The sequence below is a fragment of the Capricornis sumatraensis genome, chromosome 2 (assembly GCF_032405125.1).
Source record: "Capricornis sumatraensis isolate serow.1 chromosome 2, serow.2, whole genome shotgun sequence".
In the NCBI taxonomy this organism is placed as follows: domain Eukaryota; kingdom Metazoa; phylum Chordata; class Mammalia; order Artiodactyla; family Bovidae; genus Capricornis; species Capricornis sumatraensis.
The window spans coordinates 203,629,424-203,647,544 of record NC_091070.1 but is presented as its reverse complement, the minus strand read 5'-3'; the positions used below and the strand labels follow the sequence as shown (position 1 = coordinate 203,647,544).

Here is an 18,121-nt window from a genome sequence, read left to right as displayed (position 1 = left end):
CTCTGGGATTTGATGAAGGACAGGGAAGCTTGGCATGCTGCAGTCCACGGGGTTGCAAAGAGCACTGAACTGAACTGAAGAAAAACATTTTCATAAGAAAACTGCATTGAGAAATAAATGTAAAAGAAACAAAAGAGACCATAGCAAAAATCAGCAAAACTAAAAGCTGGTCCTTTGAGAAGATTAATAAAATTGACAAACCATTACCTTGACTCATCAAGAAACAAGGGGAGAAGAACCAAATCAACAAAATTAGAAATGAAAATGGAGAAATCATGACAGAAAACACAGAAATACAAAGGATCATTAGAGACTACTATTAGCAACTATATGTCAATAAAATGGACAACTTGGATGAAATGGACAAATTCTTAGAAAAGTACAACTTTCCCAAAGTGAACCAGGAATAAATAGAAAATCTTAACAGACCCAACACAAGCACACAAATTGAAATTAATCAGAAATCTTCCAGCAAACAAAAGCCCAGGTCCAGACGGCTTCACAGCTGATTTCTACCAAAAATTTAGAGAAGAGCTAACACCTATCCTACTCAAACTCTTCCAGAAAATTGCAGAGGAACGTGACTCATTCTTTGAGGCCACCATCACCCTAATACCGAAACCAGACAAAGATGCCATGAAAAAAGAAAACTACAGGCCAATATCACTGATGAACATAGATGCAAAAATCTTTAACAAAATTCTAGCAATCAGAATCCAACAACACATTGAAAAGATCATACATCATGACCAAATGGGCTTTATCCCAGGGATGCAAGGATTCTTCAATATTTACAAATCAATCAGTGTGATACACCACATTAACAAATTGAAAGATAAAAACCATATGATTATCTCAATAGATGCAGAGAAAGCCTTTGACAAAATTCAACATCCATTTATGATAAAAAAAAAAAAACCTCCAGAAAGCAGGAATAGAAGGAATATACCTCAACATAATAAAAGCTATATATGACAAACCCACAGCAAACATTATCCTCAATGATGAAAAAATAAAAGCATTTCTCCTAAAGTTAGGAACAAGACAAGGGTGCCCATTCTCACCACTACTATTCAACATAGTTTTGGAAGTTTTGGCCACAGCAATCAGAGAAGAAAAAGAAATAAAAAGAATCCAGAATGGAAAAAAAGTAGTAAGACTCTCACTGTTTGCAGATGACACGATCCTCTACACAGAAAACCCTAAAGACACCACCAGAAAATTACTAGAGCTAATCAATGAATATTGTAAAGTTGAAGGATATAAAATCAACACACAGAAATCCCTTGCATTCCTATACACTAACAATGAGAAAACAGAAAGAGAAATTAAGGAAACAACTCCATTCACCATTGCGACAAAAAGAATAAAATACTTAGGAATATATCTACCTAAAGAAACAAAAGACCTATATATAGAAAACTATAAAACACTGATGAAGGAAATCAAAGAGGACACAAATAGATGGAGAAATATACCATATTCATGGGTCGGAAGAATCAATATAGTGAAAATGAGTATACTACTCAAAGCAATCTATAGATTCAATGCACTCCCTATCAAGCTACCAACAGTATTTTTCACAGAACTGGAACAAATAATCTCACAATGTGTATGGAAAGACAAAAACCTCAACTAGCCAGAGCAATCTTGAGAAAGAAGAATAGAACTGAAGGAATCAACCTGCCTGACTTCAGGCTCTACTACAAAGATACAATCATCAAGACAGTATGGTACTGACACAAACAAAGAAATATAGATCAATGGAACAAAATAGAAAGCCCAGAGATAAATCCACGCACCTATGGACACCTTATCTTTGACAAACGAGGCGAGAATATACAATGGAGGAAAGACAATGTCTTTAACCAGTGGTGCTGGGAAAACTGGTCAACCACTTGTAAAAGAATGAAAGTAGAACACTTTCTAACACTGTACACAAAAATAAACTCAAAATGGATTAATGATCTAAAAGTAAGACCAAAAACTATAAAACTCCTAGAGGAAAACATAGGCAAAATACTCTCCGACATAAATCACAGCAGGATCCTCTATGACACACCTCCTAGAGTAATGGAAATAAAAGCAAAAAATAAACAAATGGGACCTAATTAAACTTAAAAGCTTTTCCACAACGAAGGAAACTCTAAGCAAGGCGAAAAGACAGCCTTCAGAATGGGAGAATATAATAGTAAATGAAGCAACTGACAAAGAATTAATCTCAATAACATACAAGCAACTCCTGCAGCTCAATTTCAGAAAAATAAATGACCCAATCAAAAAATGGGCCAAAGAACTAAACAGACATTTCTCCAAAGAAGACATACAGATGGCTAACACATGAAAAGATGCTCAACATCACTCATTATCAGAAAAATGCAAATCAAAACCGCAATGAGGTACCATTTCATGCCAGTCAGAATCTCTGCTATCTAAAAGTTTACAAACAATAAATGCCAGAGAGGATGTGGAGAAAAGGGAACCCTCTTACACTGTTGGAGGGAATGCAAACTAGTACAGTCACAATGAAGAACAGTGTGGAGAGTCCTTAAAAAACTGAAAATAAAACTGCCATATGACCCAGCAATCCCACTGCTGGGCACACACACTGAGGAAACCAGAATTGAAAGAGACACGTGTACCTCAATGTTCATCGCAGCACTGTTTATAATAGCCAGGACATGGAAGCAGCCTAGATGTGCATCAGCAGATGAATGGAATGGATAAGAAAGCTGTGGTACATATACACAATGGAGTATTACTCAGCCATTAAAAAGAACACATTTGAATCAGTTCTAATGAGGTGGATGAAACCTATTATACAGAGTGAAGTAAGCGAGAAAGAAAAACACCAATACACTATACTAACGTGTATATATATGGAATTTAGAAAGATGGTAATGATAAGCCTATATGTGAGACAGCAAAAGAGACACAGATGTCTAGAACAGTCTTTTGGACTCTGTGGGAGAAGGCAAGGGTGGGATGATTTGACAGAATAACATTGAAACATGTATATTACCATACGTGAAATAGATTGCCAGTCCAGGTTCGATGCATAATACAGGATGCTTGGGGCTGGTGCACTGGGATGACCCAGAGGGATGGGATGGGGAGGGATGCGGGAGGGAGGCTCATGATGGGGAACACATATACACCCATGGCTGACTCATGTCAATGTATGGCAAAAACCAATATAATATTGTAAAGTAATTAGCCTCCAATTAAAGTAAATAAATTTATTTTTTTAAAAAGAAAAACTTATTGGTTAGCTCAAGGTCTGAGAAAAGTTAAGTTCAGGTGGAACAGGGTGTTGTCATGGCATCACAGAATTTAAAAAGAAGTCTCCTTTTAAATTTGTATCAGTTCAGTTCAGTTCAGTCACTCAGTCGTGTCCGACTCTTTGCAACCCCATGAATTGCAGTACGCCAGGCCTCCACATCCATCACCAACTCCTGGAGTTCACTCAAACTCATGCCCATCGAGTTGGTGATGCCAGCCAGCCATCTCACCCTCTGTCATCCCCTTTTCCTTCTGCCCCCAATCCCTCCCAGCATCAGAGTCTTTTCTATTGAGTCAACTCTTCACATGAGGTGGCCAAAGTATTGGAGTTTCAGCTTTAGCATCAGTCCTTCCAAAGAACAACCAGGACTGATCTCCTTTAGAATGGACTGGTTGGATCTCCTTGCAGTACAAGGGACTCTTAAGAGTCTTCTCCAAAACCATAGTTCAAAAGCATCTATTCTTCGGCACTCAGCTTTCTTCACAGTCCAACTCTCACATCCATACATGACCACAGGAAAAACCATAGCCTTGACTAGATGGACCTTTGTTGGCAAAGTAATATCTCTGATTTTAATATGCTATCTAGGTTGGTCATAACTTTCCTTCCAAGGAGGAAGTGTCTTTTAATTTCATGGCTGCAGTCACCATCTGCAGTGATTTGGGAGCCCCCCAAAATAAAGTCTGACACTGTTTCCACTGCTTCCCCATTTATTTCCCATGAAGTGGTGGGACCAGATGACATGATCCTCGTTTTCTGAATGTTGAGCTTTAAGCCAACTTTTTCACTCTCCTCTTTCACTGTCATCAAGAGGCTTTTTAGTTCCTCTTCACTTTCTGCCATAAGGGTGGTGTCATCTGCATATCTGAGGTTATTGATATTTCTCCCAGCAATCTTGATTCCAGTTTGTGCTTCTTCCAGCCCAACGTTTTGCATGATGTACTCTGCATACAAATTAAATAAGCAGGGTGACAATATACAGCCTTGATGTACTCCTTTTCTTATTTGGAACCAGTCTGTTGTTCCATGTCCAGTTCTAACTGCTGCTTCCTGACCTGCGTACAGATTTCTCAAGAGGCAGGTTAGGTGGTCTGGGATTCCCATCTCTTTCAGAATTTTCCATAGTTTATTTTGATCCACACAGTCAAAGGCTTTGGCATAGTCAATAAAGCAGAAATAGATGTTTTTCTGAAACTCTCTTGCTTTTTCTATGATCCAGTGGATGTTGGCAATTTGATCTCTGGTTCCTCTGCCTTTTCTAAAACCAGCTTGAACATCTGGAAGTTCACAGTTCACATATTGCTGAAGCCTGGCTTGGAGAATTTTGAGCATTACTTTACTAGTGTGTGAGATTAGTGCAATTGTGCGGTAGTTTGAGCATTCTTTGGCATTGCCTTTCTTTGAGATTGAAATGAAAGCGGACCCTTTCCAGTCCTGTGGCCACTGCTGAGTTTTCCAAATTTGCTGGCATATTGAGTGTAGCACTTTCACAACATCATCTTCCAGGATTTGAAATAGCTCAACTGGAATTCCATCACTTCCACTAGCTTTGTTCATAGTGATGCTTAAAATCTGACACCTGTTTGTTTCCTCCTGCTGCTTAAGAGAGAGATAAAAAATGTCTAACATTTCCAGCCTATTTCCTGCTTTTGGAGACCCCTAGCCTTCCTGCTTGTTACCCTCTCAAGTGTAAAGCTTTTATCATAATAAAAAACAAATAGTAAGCATTCAGTGAATGTAAGATACTGTTTACCTTTTCTTAATTTGTAATTTATTATATATTGGATAATATTCTTTGTCTGTTACATGCACTGAAAATATCTTTTCAGTTTATTATCTTTTTTTTTTTTGCAAATGTCATATATGTTTATTTTTAAATTTTTATAATGGATACAAACAAATACCCATTACTTTAGACTTGCAGATAACTACAGTTAAAAATTCAGGGTCTAAATTTTTAAAAATTGTCCTTATAAATATTTTTAAGAAACATAGCACAATTCTTAAACAATTTATTTTTTGTTTCTATTATTTTTAAAATTGAATTACACAGTATTTATTCTTCTGTCATGTGATTTATTCACTCAGTATAGGTTTTAACATTTTTCCATTTTCATTTGTTTTCACTGTTGAAAATTATTTTTTTTTCGCTTTTTGATTGATATAAATGAATAATGACTTCAAATGAATAGAATTCTTAATAAACTTATGAATCTATTCTTATGCTTTTTCTTAGATGAATATATGTCAATGATTTCATTGAACTGCAAGAGGAGAGGCTTGGAGGTAGACAAGATTCAGAGCAGGAAGGGTTTTGGCTGCTGGACTAAGGAGCTGAGACTTAATTTCCCAGATGGAAACTTGTGCGGACTCTGAAGGAGGGGAGCAAAGGCAGAGTTGCTGGATAGAAATCCAGCTGTGGCAGCCGTGGGGATGCTTCCTGACCCCGCAGTCTGCTCTTTGAATCCAGGCCCTGCCACTTGAGAAGGGAAATGAATCACAGACCTGGAAATCCTGGTTGCTTGGGGTGGGCAGCCTAGGAGATGAGTTCCAGGCTGGGCCAGGGGAATGTGGGAGAGGAACAGCCCTCCACAGTTGTGAGGAGACCCCTGGGGTGGGAAGCAGGCACAGACCTTCAGCCCTGAGGTTCTCAGAGGAGCTGAAGTCATATTCACCAAACCCTGAGCTCCCCTCCAGTGGAGCAAGAGGCCTCCAGGACCTGATCGGTGCTGAGGTGGACTCCACACTGGGGTCAGGATCAGAATAGTGGGGAGCAGGAGAGCAACCATCACCCAGGAAGAAGGCTAGTAAGGAGGAGAAAGAAGGGACTTCATCTGGGCAGTGTAGGATGCAGTGAGGGCTGGAATGCGCCTGGTGCCCCCACCTAAGGAGACAGCCTTTCTCAGAAGCGAGCCTCAGCAGATGGGCTCCACTCTCATTAGCCTCTCCCCTGTGTCTCCCAGCTTTCAGCCCAAACCCCATTCTGGCTCCTGTGGGGAAACACTGGGCCAAGAACCAAATGTAACTCTAGTCCCCCTGGGCTGTGTGTGGGCAGGGGACCTTCTCATGCTCAGGAAGAATGGAGCCTGAAGTTTCTTTCCCACCAGGCAGGACTGAACTTCTGTGGGATGTTCCTGAGCAAGAACCTAATGCTTCCTCCCCAGCAGGAAGGGGCTGCAGGAACTTAGCTCCTGGTTAGAGCCCTGGGGCCACATGTGACTCAGGAGTGATCTCCTGAGTCTGAGGGAGCTCTGCCCACAGCCCCCTTCCCTGCAGAGTTATAATCTCTGGACAGCAGTGCCCACAACCATTCTGGGGAGCAAGCCAGGCTTCGGCTGACCCCCCATGCCCAGCCTTGCCAGGAGCTCTGGGTAGGACCTGGTTCACAGTTCTTGTTCATCTCGTTGTCTCTCCTCATGTCTATGTGAGAGTTTCCATGGTTGTCTCTGCCTCTTTCTCTCTGTGTGTCCATCCTTTCCTTCCTCCGTCTCTGGGTCTGTTATTATCTCTCCATCTCTGCCTCTCCTTCTCTTTGTTATCTCTATCCCTCTCCATGTGTCTCCTCCTGCCTCTTTTTCTGTTTGCTGTCTCTGGGCTTCTCTGCCTCCAAAGATTTCATCCATCTCTCTGATCCACTTTCTGATTGTGTAGCTCTGGTGTTCTGTCTAACTGGGTCTTCAGCTCACTCTGTGACTTTCTTTCCCTCTTGATGTCTGTTTACTGCTTGCTATGGTCTGGATTTGCCTGCAGCATCATCCTTTGACTCACAAGGATCTGCCCTTGCAGTGCTTCTCTGTATCTGCCACTGGAACCCTGAGCCATCTCCTTCTCCTTCTGTTGATGTTAATCACCCTCCCAGCATCCGTTTTCTTCTCTCCTTGTGTATCCCTATCCCTCAAATTTTGGTTTATGCCTCTCTCTGTCTTCTTGCCACATATGTTTGTGTCTCTTCCTCCCTTCTGGGGCCTCTCTATCTTTTCCAATCATTTTCTCTACTTCTGTTGCTTTCTAATTTTTTCTGGTTCTCTGGGTCATTCTTAGCCCTTGAAGGTTTGTGCTGATGCTGGGGGAGGGTGTGTGTGGTGGGGGTAGAGTTAAGGAAAAGGGAAGAGAGGAGAAAACATATTTTCAGAACTTGAAAGAATCATATATTATTGTAATAAACCTCTCTCTCTCGCTCTCTTTTTTTACAGATAAGAAATAGTTACCTACTCAGAATCATGACAGTAAATGGCAAAAGTGAAAATTCAAAACTACATTGAGCCTTTTGTTTCTCCACCTGTGCTGCAGAAGGGTAGGCATGTAGTAGAAGATAAATATATGGGGTTTCTCTGGTGGCTCAGATGGTAAAGAATCTGCCTGCCATGTGGGAGACCTAAGTTCAATCCTGGGTTGGGAAGATCCCTGGAGAAGGGAATGGCTACCCACTCCAGTATTCTTGCTGGGAGAGTTTCATGGATAGAGGATCTTGGTGGGCTATACAGTCCATGGGGTCACAAAGTGTTGGGCATGACTGAGTGACTTTCACTTACTCATATGGCCCTAATGGTAAAGAACCCACCTGCCAATGCAGCAGACATAAGAGACACAGGTTTGTTCCCTGGGTCAGGAAGATCCCCTGGAGGAGGGCATGGCAACCCACTCCAGTTTTCTTGCCTAGAGAATCCCATGGACAGAGGAGCCTCGTGGGCTACACTCCATAGGGTCACACAGATTCAGACATGATTGAAACAACTTAGCAAGCACAGCACAAAGTGTAGAAGAAAAAAATTAGGACAAATACACAAACTCATCTTAGGGCAAGGAATCCTGGGGGGCAGAGGCCTGTCACCCACATCCCCTTTGCCCTCACCCTGAAGGTACAAGCTGGAGGTAAAAACTGGGCAGGCTCTCATCATGAGGGACCTCATTCAAGGATCTCCATCACTCAGGACCTATATCCTATCCAAACACTTTTACCTTAAGCAGCAAATGTACTTGTATTAAACTATATAAGCTGATTCCCAAGCGTAGCTCGGTGGAAGGGATGAGCTCAGACAACAGGATACACTTCCTTTCAATCTCCTCCAGTCTTGTCTAGGCTCAGCATGTCTTTCTCCATCTCTCATCTTCCTCTCTCAGATCCACTCTTTCACTTAACTAGTCTGAATGAAGAACCCAAATCCTTATATATTCCAAATTCAAAGTACCACTTGAATTTTATTCCTTATTATAAAAATTATTTATGTTTATTGCATGAAATTTGGAAAAGTTCAGAGAATTTTAAGTAATAAATATCACCTGTAAATCTAACCACCAGAAATGACCCCTGTAAGGTTTTGGTATATTTCTTTCTAATTTTTATGCTGTGGATATAAATTTGTATACTGTTAGGATTTAGTCTGCTTTTTAACGATCTGTTGGAGCATTTCTCCACAATGCAAAATAGTCTCCAAAATATTATTTTAAAGGCTATCAGGTATTCAATCATATCAATAGATCATAAATTATTTAACCAGTCTCCTATTATAGGACATTTAAGTTATATCCAGTTTTCCCCATTAAAAGTAATTCTGCAATTAAACATCCTTGATGAATAGCTCTCCCCACATCTCTCATTTTTCCATAGGCAATATTCTTAAAGGTGAAATTACATGCTATCGCATTTTCCTGCAGAAGAACAGAGTAATTTATTTCTCATATGAATTTCCAAATCAATATACAAGAATTTCTCATTTACTGCAAACTGGTCAATGCCAGGCATCATTACTTAAAAAGAATTTTTTGCCTATGTCAGGTTAAAAACTATTTCCTTGATGTTTTAATTTGCAGTCTTTAATTATTAGGAAGTTTAAACTTTGGTGGATTCATTTTTTCATTAATCTCTTGTGCATTGATTATTAATATCTCATTCTTGGTTATGAGTTTTTTCCTTACAAAGAAGAGATCTTTATATTCTAATGATATTAATCACTTGTATTACACATATGCAACAACTATTATTCATTTTTTAACTTACATAAGTTATTATACAGAAGTTATTATATAGCCAAAAATATTCATGTTTTTCTTACATTTCTTCCTTTATTTTTATGCTCACAAGAAAGCAAGAAAGTATTGGCATTTAGGCAGGGCGAATGTGAGCAGCTTGAGTATAATGTAGAGACAGGGAAATTGAGATAGAACCAAATTACTCTTTACAATTAAGTAGATCGGTTCTCAAAGTGTGGACCCACCATCTGCATTACCTGGGAACTTGTAGAAATGCAAATTCTCAACCTCCACCCAAGACTTTCCAAATCAAAACTCTGTATGAAGTGCAGGAGCATCTGACAAGCTCTCCAGGTGATTCTGAATCACAAGGAAGTCTGAAAGCAATGAGTTAAAGGAATTGGATTTATGGCTGGTTGCCCCAGTAACGGGAGTAAGGAGAGTCCTAGAACAGGAAAACAAGGGGAGATGGGAGGAGGTTCCAGGAAGGAGACCAGTCTCCAATCACATGCAGATGGCTGGAGGCTAGACAAGAAAAAGTGCTGCACAGATAACTTAGGGACTTTGCAATATTAAATATTCATTTAAAAAATAGTTTTCTCATCTGTGCTGCATTGTAAGTCATCTTCCTTTTATCCATACATCCAGGACAAGTCTTGCAAATAACATCCTTGTGTTGGTGAGGTTTAGGGGCATAACGGAGAAAGAGAATAAGGATGAACCACTGAAGGTCAGTACTCCATGAGGAAGGCAACAAGGGGAGTTGAGGAGTCAATGAGAGTGAGGATTAGGAAGCAAAATGACCAGGGATACACAAGAATCCCTCACAATATTAGGGAAATATGGAACAGGTCAGATGAGGGCTGTGCAGCTTTGTTTGCTTATTAGAGGGAAAGCGGTCAACACTAAGAGGCTGAAGGACTTGGAACCTTCAAGTGATGCTTAAGGCCTTTCTCTGTCACATCATAAAATAAATATTCACTCATATATTTTCTCTTAGGTTGCCTTACACTTTTATTTTTTGCATTTAACTCTTTAACATATTTAACTGTGTGAAATCACTTTTCCACCCATATTATTTATAACTCTTCTTTGCCTCTCTGATTTATAACAAATAGTAGGCATTTGGTAAAAACGTGTTGAATCAATGACATAGTTACTGAACACCAGTAAAATTTCTTTCACCAGGAAAAGTTAAATCTTGAATATTAACTATAAACTTTAATCTACACAGCATTGATTTGAATTCCCAATTCTAACCTCAGTGGTAATCATAACAGTGATAAAAACCTCAACATAAGTGATGAGTGTAATAGTCTTAGCTCTGATCTTTAATCGAGGCTAAACAACCTCTGTTATCCCAAGAGAAAATGGAAAATGGGATGAATAATAGAGAGAAAAGCAAAGCTAGCTTGGGAAAGGGAGGAACAGGAAGGAACACAGCACACAGCATTTCCCAGACTCAGTCTTCACCATTTCATCACTCTGCCCCCTCAGCTTACGACTGAACGAAACCCCGACACTACTCAAACTGTTGCGGGAAGGGGGACCCCTTCCAGGGCCCGAAACTGGGCTCTTGTCTAATACTCAGAAATGAATTGTCCAAGGGGACACGTATGAAGACAAAGCAAGAGATTTTATTGGGAAAGGCGACCTGAGTGGAGAGCAGTAGGGTAAGGGAACCCAGGAGAACAGCTCTGCCACATGGCTCATAGACTTGGGTTTTATGGTGATGGGATTAGTTTTCGGGTTGTCTTTAGCCAATCATTCTGGCTCAGAATCCTTCCTGGTGGAGCATACCTTGTTCAACCAAGATGGATGCCAGACAGAAGGATTCTGGGAGGTGGTCAGATGTGTGGTGTCTCCTTTTGACCTTTCCTGAACTCTTCTGGTTGGTGGTGGCTTATTAGTTCCATGTTCCTTACCAGGACCTCCTGGTTAAAACAACTCATGTAAATAGTTACTATGGTGCCTGACCAGGGTGGGCAGCTTCAGTCAGTGTGCTTCCCCTAACAAAACTACTATGGGGATGCATTCAGTAGTGCCCCTATCTAATAATCCAAAATTCCTGTTAGGAAACAAATGAAAAATGAGTGAAAATTCATTGGCACTAAAACCCCAAATATTATATATCCCCCAAACTCTTTACACAGGCCGAGCACAATACAGGAACTCAACCAGTCCACTGTGACAGAATTCATCCTGTTGGGCTTTGCCTCGAGCCCCAGGACCGATCCTCTGCTCTTCACCTTCTTTCTAGTCTTTTACCTGCTGATCCTTGTGAGCAACAGCCTCCTCATCACCCTCATCCACCAGGACACACGCCTCCACACGCCCATGGACTTCTTCATCAGTGTCCTCTCCATGCTGGACATGTGCTACACCACCACGACTGTGCCCCAGATGCTCGTGCATATTCTCAGCAAGAAGAGAGCCGTCTCTTTTGCTAGATGTGTGGCCCAGATGTACCTCTTCCTCCTCTTTGGGATCACTGAGTCCTGGCTTTTCTCCATCATGTCTGTGGACAGGTATGTGGCCATCTGCCACCCTCTCCGGTATAAGGTCATCATGAACCACTGGGTGTGCCTCCTCATGGTGGGCATCTGTGCAGCCTATGGTGTGGTGAGTGGTCTGTCCTATACCTTCTTTGCTATGCGCCTTCCCTACTGTGGCCCTAATGAAACTGACTATTACTTCTGTGAGGTCCCTGCAGTCCTGAAGCTGGCCTGTGCAGACACTTCCCTCAATGATTTGGTGGACTTCATCACCGGCTTCAATGTCATTGTGGTCCCACTCTCCTTGATTGTCCTTGTCTATGTCAACATCTTTGCCACCATCATGAAGATCCGCTCAGCCCAGGGGCGGGTCAAGGCCTTCTCCACCTGTGCCTCCCACATCACCATGGTCACCATGTTTGCGATTCCATGCATCATCACGTACATGAGCCCTGGCTCTGACTCTTGGTCAAATAGTGGCAAGAAAATGGCCCTTTTCTACAACATTGCCACAGCCTTCCTCAACCCTGTCATCTACAGCCTGAGGAATAAGGATGTGAACAGGGCCTTCCTCAAATTGGTGGGCAGGGGCAGGGCCCCAGAGTGACTCTCTAAAGATGAAATTGTGGGGAGCCATACAATGCAGGGTGTACACTCGCCCTGAAGACTCTTCTACCAGTCCTGAAGAGATGGTCTTCATAAAGCTAACTCTTCAGCCCGGCCCAGTGGGAGAGAACAAGGTGCTTGATCATCAGCATTTTCTATGGCATTATAGTCTGAGACAAGTATGATTGGGAAGATCCAACACAGTTGTTAAGAGCCTGGACTCTAGTGCCAGAGAGAGAAAGATGAGACTTGGACTTACCAGTTACTAGGCATGTGAATTCTTGCAACACATTTAACTCCTCAAAGGTTTGTATCTCTCCTCAGAGAGAAATTGCAATGATTAAACGAGATATTACACAAAATGTACAGAGCATGGCATAGATAATTTCTTTTGGCAAATGTTAATTTTACTAGCAATGAATTATCAATCCTTAAATGGCAATGATCTTCCTGACCTGTGGAAGTTGCTGGATCCCTAAAGAGAAAAGTGGGGGAGTGGGGGGCGGGGAAGCTTGTGGTGGGGAAGAATGGAAGAAGAAGAAACTCAGAAACTGTAAAGTGGAGATTCTTAAGGTGCAGAGGGACTTGAGAAAAAGGAAATTAACCTATATAACCCATCTACAAACTGTGCCAGTTAGAGCATCTGGGGTCAGTTGAAGTTATCTTAGAAAGTTGAAAATTCTCTTTTATGACCATTTTTTTTTTCTGTTCTTCTGTAGATTTATACCTCTTGATTTCCCTTTTCTCCTTGTTTCTAATAATGTCCGTTTTTGAAAACTATAGCTTCTCTTAGGTAATCTCAAGGAAAAGGGATTCTGTCCCCTTAAGGATGCAGGAAATTAGAGAGGAGAGGAATGACTATAATGCATCAATGAAAAAAAGGGAGTTCAGTTAAAAATTAAGTGGGGAGGTTTTTGCTCAGCTCCCATTTTTTTAAAGAGATTTTCTCTGGAAATATATTTATTTTTCATAGAATGTTTACAAACATGATTGCTTTGTCCCCCAGGCTTCACCAGTCTGGGCATCACCCATATTTACTGACTACTTGCTGTCACAGGAACTTTACCAACCAACAAAGCAATTCCCATGTGGTTCTAGAAACATGTCCCATAAACTAACATGCAGACCCTTTGGTCTGTTTTCCTAGCTTCTTGCTGATGTACACTGCCTATGAAACACTTTACAGAAAAAAATCAGCTAGGCTGGCCAAAAAATATAATATGAATGTCCGTCCCTTCCATGAGAGGCCAGGTTCCATGCCAAGGGTGCAAATTCACAATGTCCCTAAAGATATTACTTAACCCTGCTGTCCAGGAGCCAGAGTACTGCATAAATAATAAAGCAGAATTATGGGAAAATAACCAGACAGGGCATAAAGCTCAAAATATTTACAGACATGTGAAGAAAAGCATTAACACAGAGGGCTCTAACAAATTGGTAAAAAAAAAACAAAAAACAGATGCTCAGGAAAATTGGAAACAGATATGAACACATTATTTAAAAGATACCCAAGTAATAATAAACATATGGGAAAATCACACCACTATAGGCACCAAAGAAATGCAAATTAAAATACCAATGAGATACTGCTTTTTCACCTTTATAAACTGGAAGCATTTTTAAACAATAGCCAGAGGTGGCCAGAAAACAATAAAACACTGATTTTTATACATTGCTAACTGGAGTATGAGCTTCCCTGATAGCTCAGTTGGTAAAGAATCCGCCTGCAATGCAGGAGACCTGGGTTCAAATCTGGGTTGGGAAGATCCCCTGGAGAAGGGAAAGGCTACCCACTTCAGTATTCTGGTCTGGAGAACTCCATGGACTGTACAGTCCATGGGGTCACAAAGAGTCAGACATGACTGAGTGACTTCCACTTCACTTAAATAGGGCTTCCCAGGTGGCACAGTGGTATAGAATCTGCCTGCCAATGCACAAGCGCAGAGACACAAGTTCAATCCCTGCTTGGGGAAGATCCCCTGGAGAAGGAAAGGGCAACCCACTCCACTATTCTTGCCTGGAAAATACCACGGACAGAGGAGCCTGGTGGACTACAGTCCATGCAGTTGCAAAGAGTCAGAGACAACTGAGCGACTAACATAACACACTGGGAGTACAGGTTGACCTAAAAAGCATATGCATATTTCACACAACCATGTGATAGTAATTAGCTGAGTCCCTGATTGTATGGCAGCCAGGACTTTCCCAAGGCCCAGTCTGTGGCCAGAGCATTGCAGGGAAGAAAATAAAAGTTTATTTCTATGCAGTCAGCCATGATTATAGTCTAAGTTCAACTCAGTTTGAATGTGAGGTCAAACAAAAAGTCAACTGACTGCTGAAAAATCAGCAAATTAGATTTCAACTCAATCCCAGATATACTCATACTCACCAGAAGGCTACCAAATGGAGTCGTGGGAACAGTCATTCACTCTGAACTCGCTCAAGAAGTCTGCAGAGATGAGGCCCACAGAGCCCAGGAGACCTACCTGGATGACCTCTAACACTGTCTCCAGCTCTGAGGGTCAGGATTACTAGAGGTCTGCAGAGCAGGAGCACCAGGCACATCACCCCTTCCTCCATTACTTTCCTCTTACAGAGAGTCCTCACCTGCTCCCAGAGTGGTACCTATCAAAACTGGTTGCAGTTATAGATTCCTCTGTGTCTCTAATGGGATGCATAATTATCTCCTGGCTACTAGCAGGTGATGGGAGTGGTGATCACAGAAAGTGCTAGGTTCTGCTTCTGATGAACACAACAGATGCTGTCCCCACATTAAAGTGTCACTGGTACTGAGTAAGTAGTATCTGATAGTCAGGCTCCAGTGACCTGCAAGGACCAGCTCCCAGTTAGCCCCTCTAGTTCAGAGTCCTGGAGAAGGCAATGGCAGCCCACTCCAGTACTCTTGCCTGGAGAATCCCATGGACAGAGGAGCCTGGTGGGCTGCAGTCCATGAGGTCGCGAAGAGTTGGACACAACTGAGCGACTTCACTTTCACTTTTCACTTCCATGCATTGGAGAAGGAAATGGCAACCCACTCCAGTATTCTTCCCTGGGGAATCTGAGGAATGGCGGAGCCTGGTGGGCTGCCGTCTATGGGGTGGCATAGAGTCGGACACGACTGAGGCAACTTAGCAGCAGCAGCAGCAGTTCAGAGTTCAAGAAGCTTTGCAAGATCAGAAGTACTACCATTTTGGTTAAATTCAGGTGGTCCAAGGTTTGCACCAGACAGAAGAGTGTCTGCTACAAGGCCATGCCAAGCAGGCTAGCCCTGCATAGGCTTACTATATGTAACAGTCAGTGTTCCCTTAAAAAGATAGCCACTGCACATGCTATGGGTAAAAAAAGAAAAATCTACTTTAAGAATTAGACCTTACACAATTGTCCCAAGAACTGGGGAAGTAAAGACCTGGAAGGGGCATTGGAGGATCAGAGTAAAATCACTATTCATTCATCATGAATCACTGGGCAAAGGTAGAGAAGTCAGAGCTTAAAGGAAGATCTGAGAAGCCCCAGATCCAGTCATTTAACAGGCCATAACAGGGGAACACTTAAAAAGCTCGTTGGGAACCTGTTGCCTTTGAGAGTACGCAGTCAAGTCCTCAATTTGATTTAATCATTTCTTCAGTTCAGTTCAGTTCATTTTAGTCACTCCAGTCATGCCAACTCTTTGCAACCCCATGAATTGCAGCACGCCAGGCCTCCAAGTCCATTACTAACTCCCGGAGTTTATCCAAACTCATGTCTATTGAATTGGTGATGCCATCCAGCCTTCTCATCCTCTGTCATCCCCTTCTTCTCCTGCCCCCAATCCCTCCCAGCATCAGGGTCTTTTCCAATGAGTCAACTCTTCACATGAGGTGACCAAAGTATTGGAGTTTCAGCTTCAGCATCAGTCCTTCCAATGACCACTCAGGACTGATCTCCTTTACGATAGACTGGTTGGATCTCCTTGCAGTCCAAGGGACTCTCAAGAGTCTTCTCCAACACCACAGATCAAAAGCATCAATCCTTTGGCACTCAGCTTTCTTTACAGTTCAACTCTCACGTCCATTCGTGACCACTGGAAAAACCATAGCCTTGACTAGATGGACCTTTGTTGGCAAAATAATGTCTCTGCTTTTCAATATGCTATCTAGGTTGGTTATAACTTTCCTTCCAAAGAGTAAGCGTCTTTTAATTTCATGGCTGCAATCACCATCTGCAGTGATTTTGGAGCCCAAAAAATAAAGTTTGACACTGTTTCCACTGTTTGCCCATCTATTTCCCATGAAGTGATGGGACCAGATGCCATGATCTTCATTTTCTGAATGTTGAGTTTAAGCCAACTTTTTCACTCTCTTCTTTCACTTTCATCAAGAGGCTTTTTACTTCCTCTTCACTTTCTGCCATAAGGGTGGTGTCATCTGCTACCTGAGATTGTTGATATTTCTCCTGGCAATCTTGATTCCAGCTTGTGTTTCTTCCAGCCCAGTGTTTCTCATGATGTACTCTGCATATAAGTTAAATAAGCAGGGTGACAATATACAGCCTTGACGTACTCCTTTTCCTATTTGGAACCAGTCTGTTGTTCCGTGTCCAGTTCTAACTGTTGCTTCCTGACCTGTATATAGGTTTCTCAAGAGGCAGGTCAAGTGGTCTTGTATTCCCATCTCTTTCAGAATTTTCCACAGTTTATTGTGATCCATACAGTCAAGGCTTTGGCAGTCAATAAAACAGAAATAGACGTTTTTCTGGAACTCTCTTGCTTTTTCCATCATCCAGTGGATGTTGGCAATTTGATCACTGGTTCTTCTGCCTTTTCTAAAACTAGCTTGAACATCTGGAAGTTCACGGTTCATGTATTCCTGAAGCCTTGCTTGAATCCTTTTAATCATTTCTTAAAAGTGCCTATATCCAAACATGGTTACATTCTGAGATACTGAATGGCTAGGCCTTCAACATGTGAAATTGGAGCAGTAGGGAGCAGACACAGTTCAGTCCAAAACACAGAGAAAGACAGTAATTCTTCAAAAAAAGGAGATATGCAGAAGAGATTTTTGGCCAAGAGTACCACAAGTAAGTGGCCACAAGCAAGTGGAAACCAAGCAGAGAGCAGCAATCCCTATACTGGGTGAAACAGAGATCAGAACTGTGCACTGTTGAGACAGTGAGGAAGTTGTGAAACACAGGTTTGAGAGAAGAAGAAACTTTACAGAAAAGGGACTCCAGAAATTTACATAGAGGCCTCCTTCAGCCGTTAGCCAGTCACTGACATGCATACACACAGGGTAAAATGAGACATGGAAGAAACAACTACTTGGGTCTGTGAAGTGAATGAAAATTCAGGTGCTTGTACCATGCAGGGGGACACTGAACTTGTCATCCAAAGTGGAGATAACTCACTATATACTCCAGGCTCCCAAAATAACTCTATCTCAGGAGTAGAGCTATTCAGTCCTTGTTACTCCTGATTTACTGTGAGAGCCAAAAGCAAAGTCTCAATAGGATCCAACTGATATGACAATAAGTTAGCACTCTGTCAGATATACTTCAACAATTTTTGAAGGGAAACAAAAAAATGTAGACTATCAACTCTGTAGCATCTTTTAAGTTGAAATAATGCCCTACAAAAAATCAAATTTTACTAGACATATAAAGAAGCAGGAGAAAGTAACTCAGAATCAGAGAAAAAACAGTCAACAGAAACACACAGAAATGATGTGGACATTGAAATTAACAGAAAAACTTTAAAACAGCTTCTTTAATAAACACACTAAGGAACTGTTAA

At 41.6% G+C, this 18,121-nt stretch overlaps 1 protein-coding gene across 1 annotated transcript; it reads left to right on the top strand.

The window, feature by feature from the left end:
• Window positions 1–2,394: 2,394 nt before the first annotated feature.
• On the top strand, window positions 2,395–12,355 carry LOC138070534 (olfactory receptor 2D2-like). The gene is made up of 2 exons (XM_068961790.1): window positions 2,395–2,399; window positions 11,407–12,355. Exons 1-2 carry the CDS (start codon window positions 2,395–2,397, stop codon window positions 12,353–12,355), a joined length of 954 nt encoding a protein of 317 aa, XP_068817891.1.
• Window positions 12,356–18,121: the final 5,766 nt, after the last annotated feature.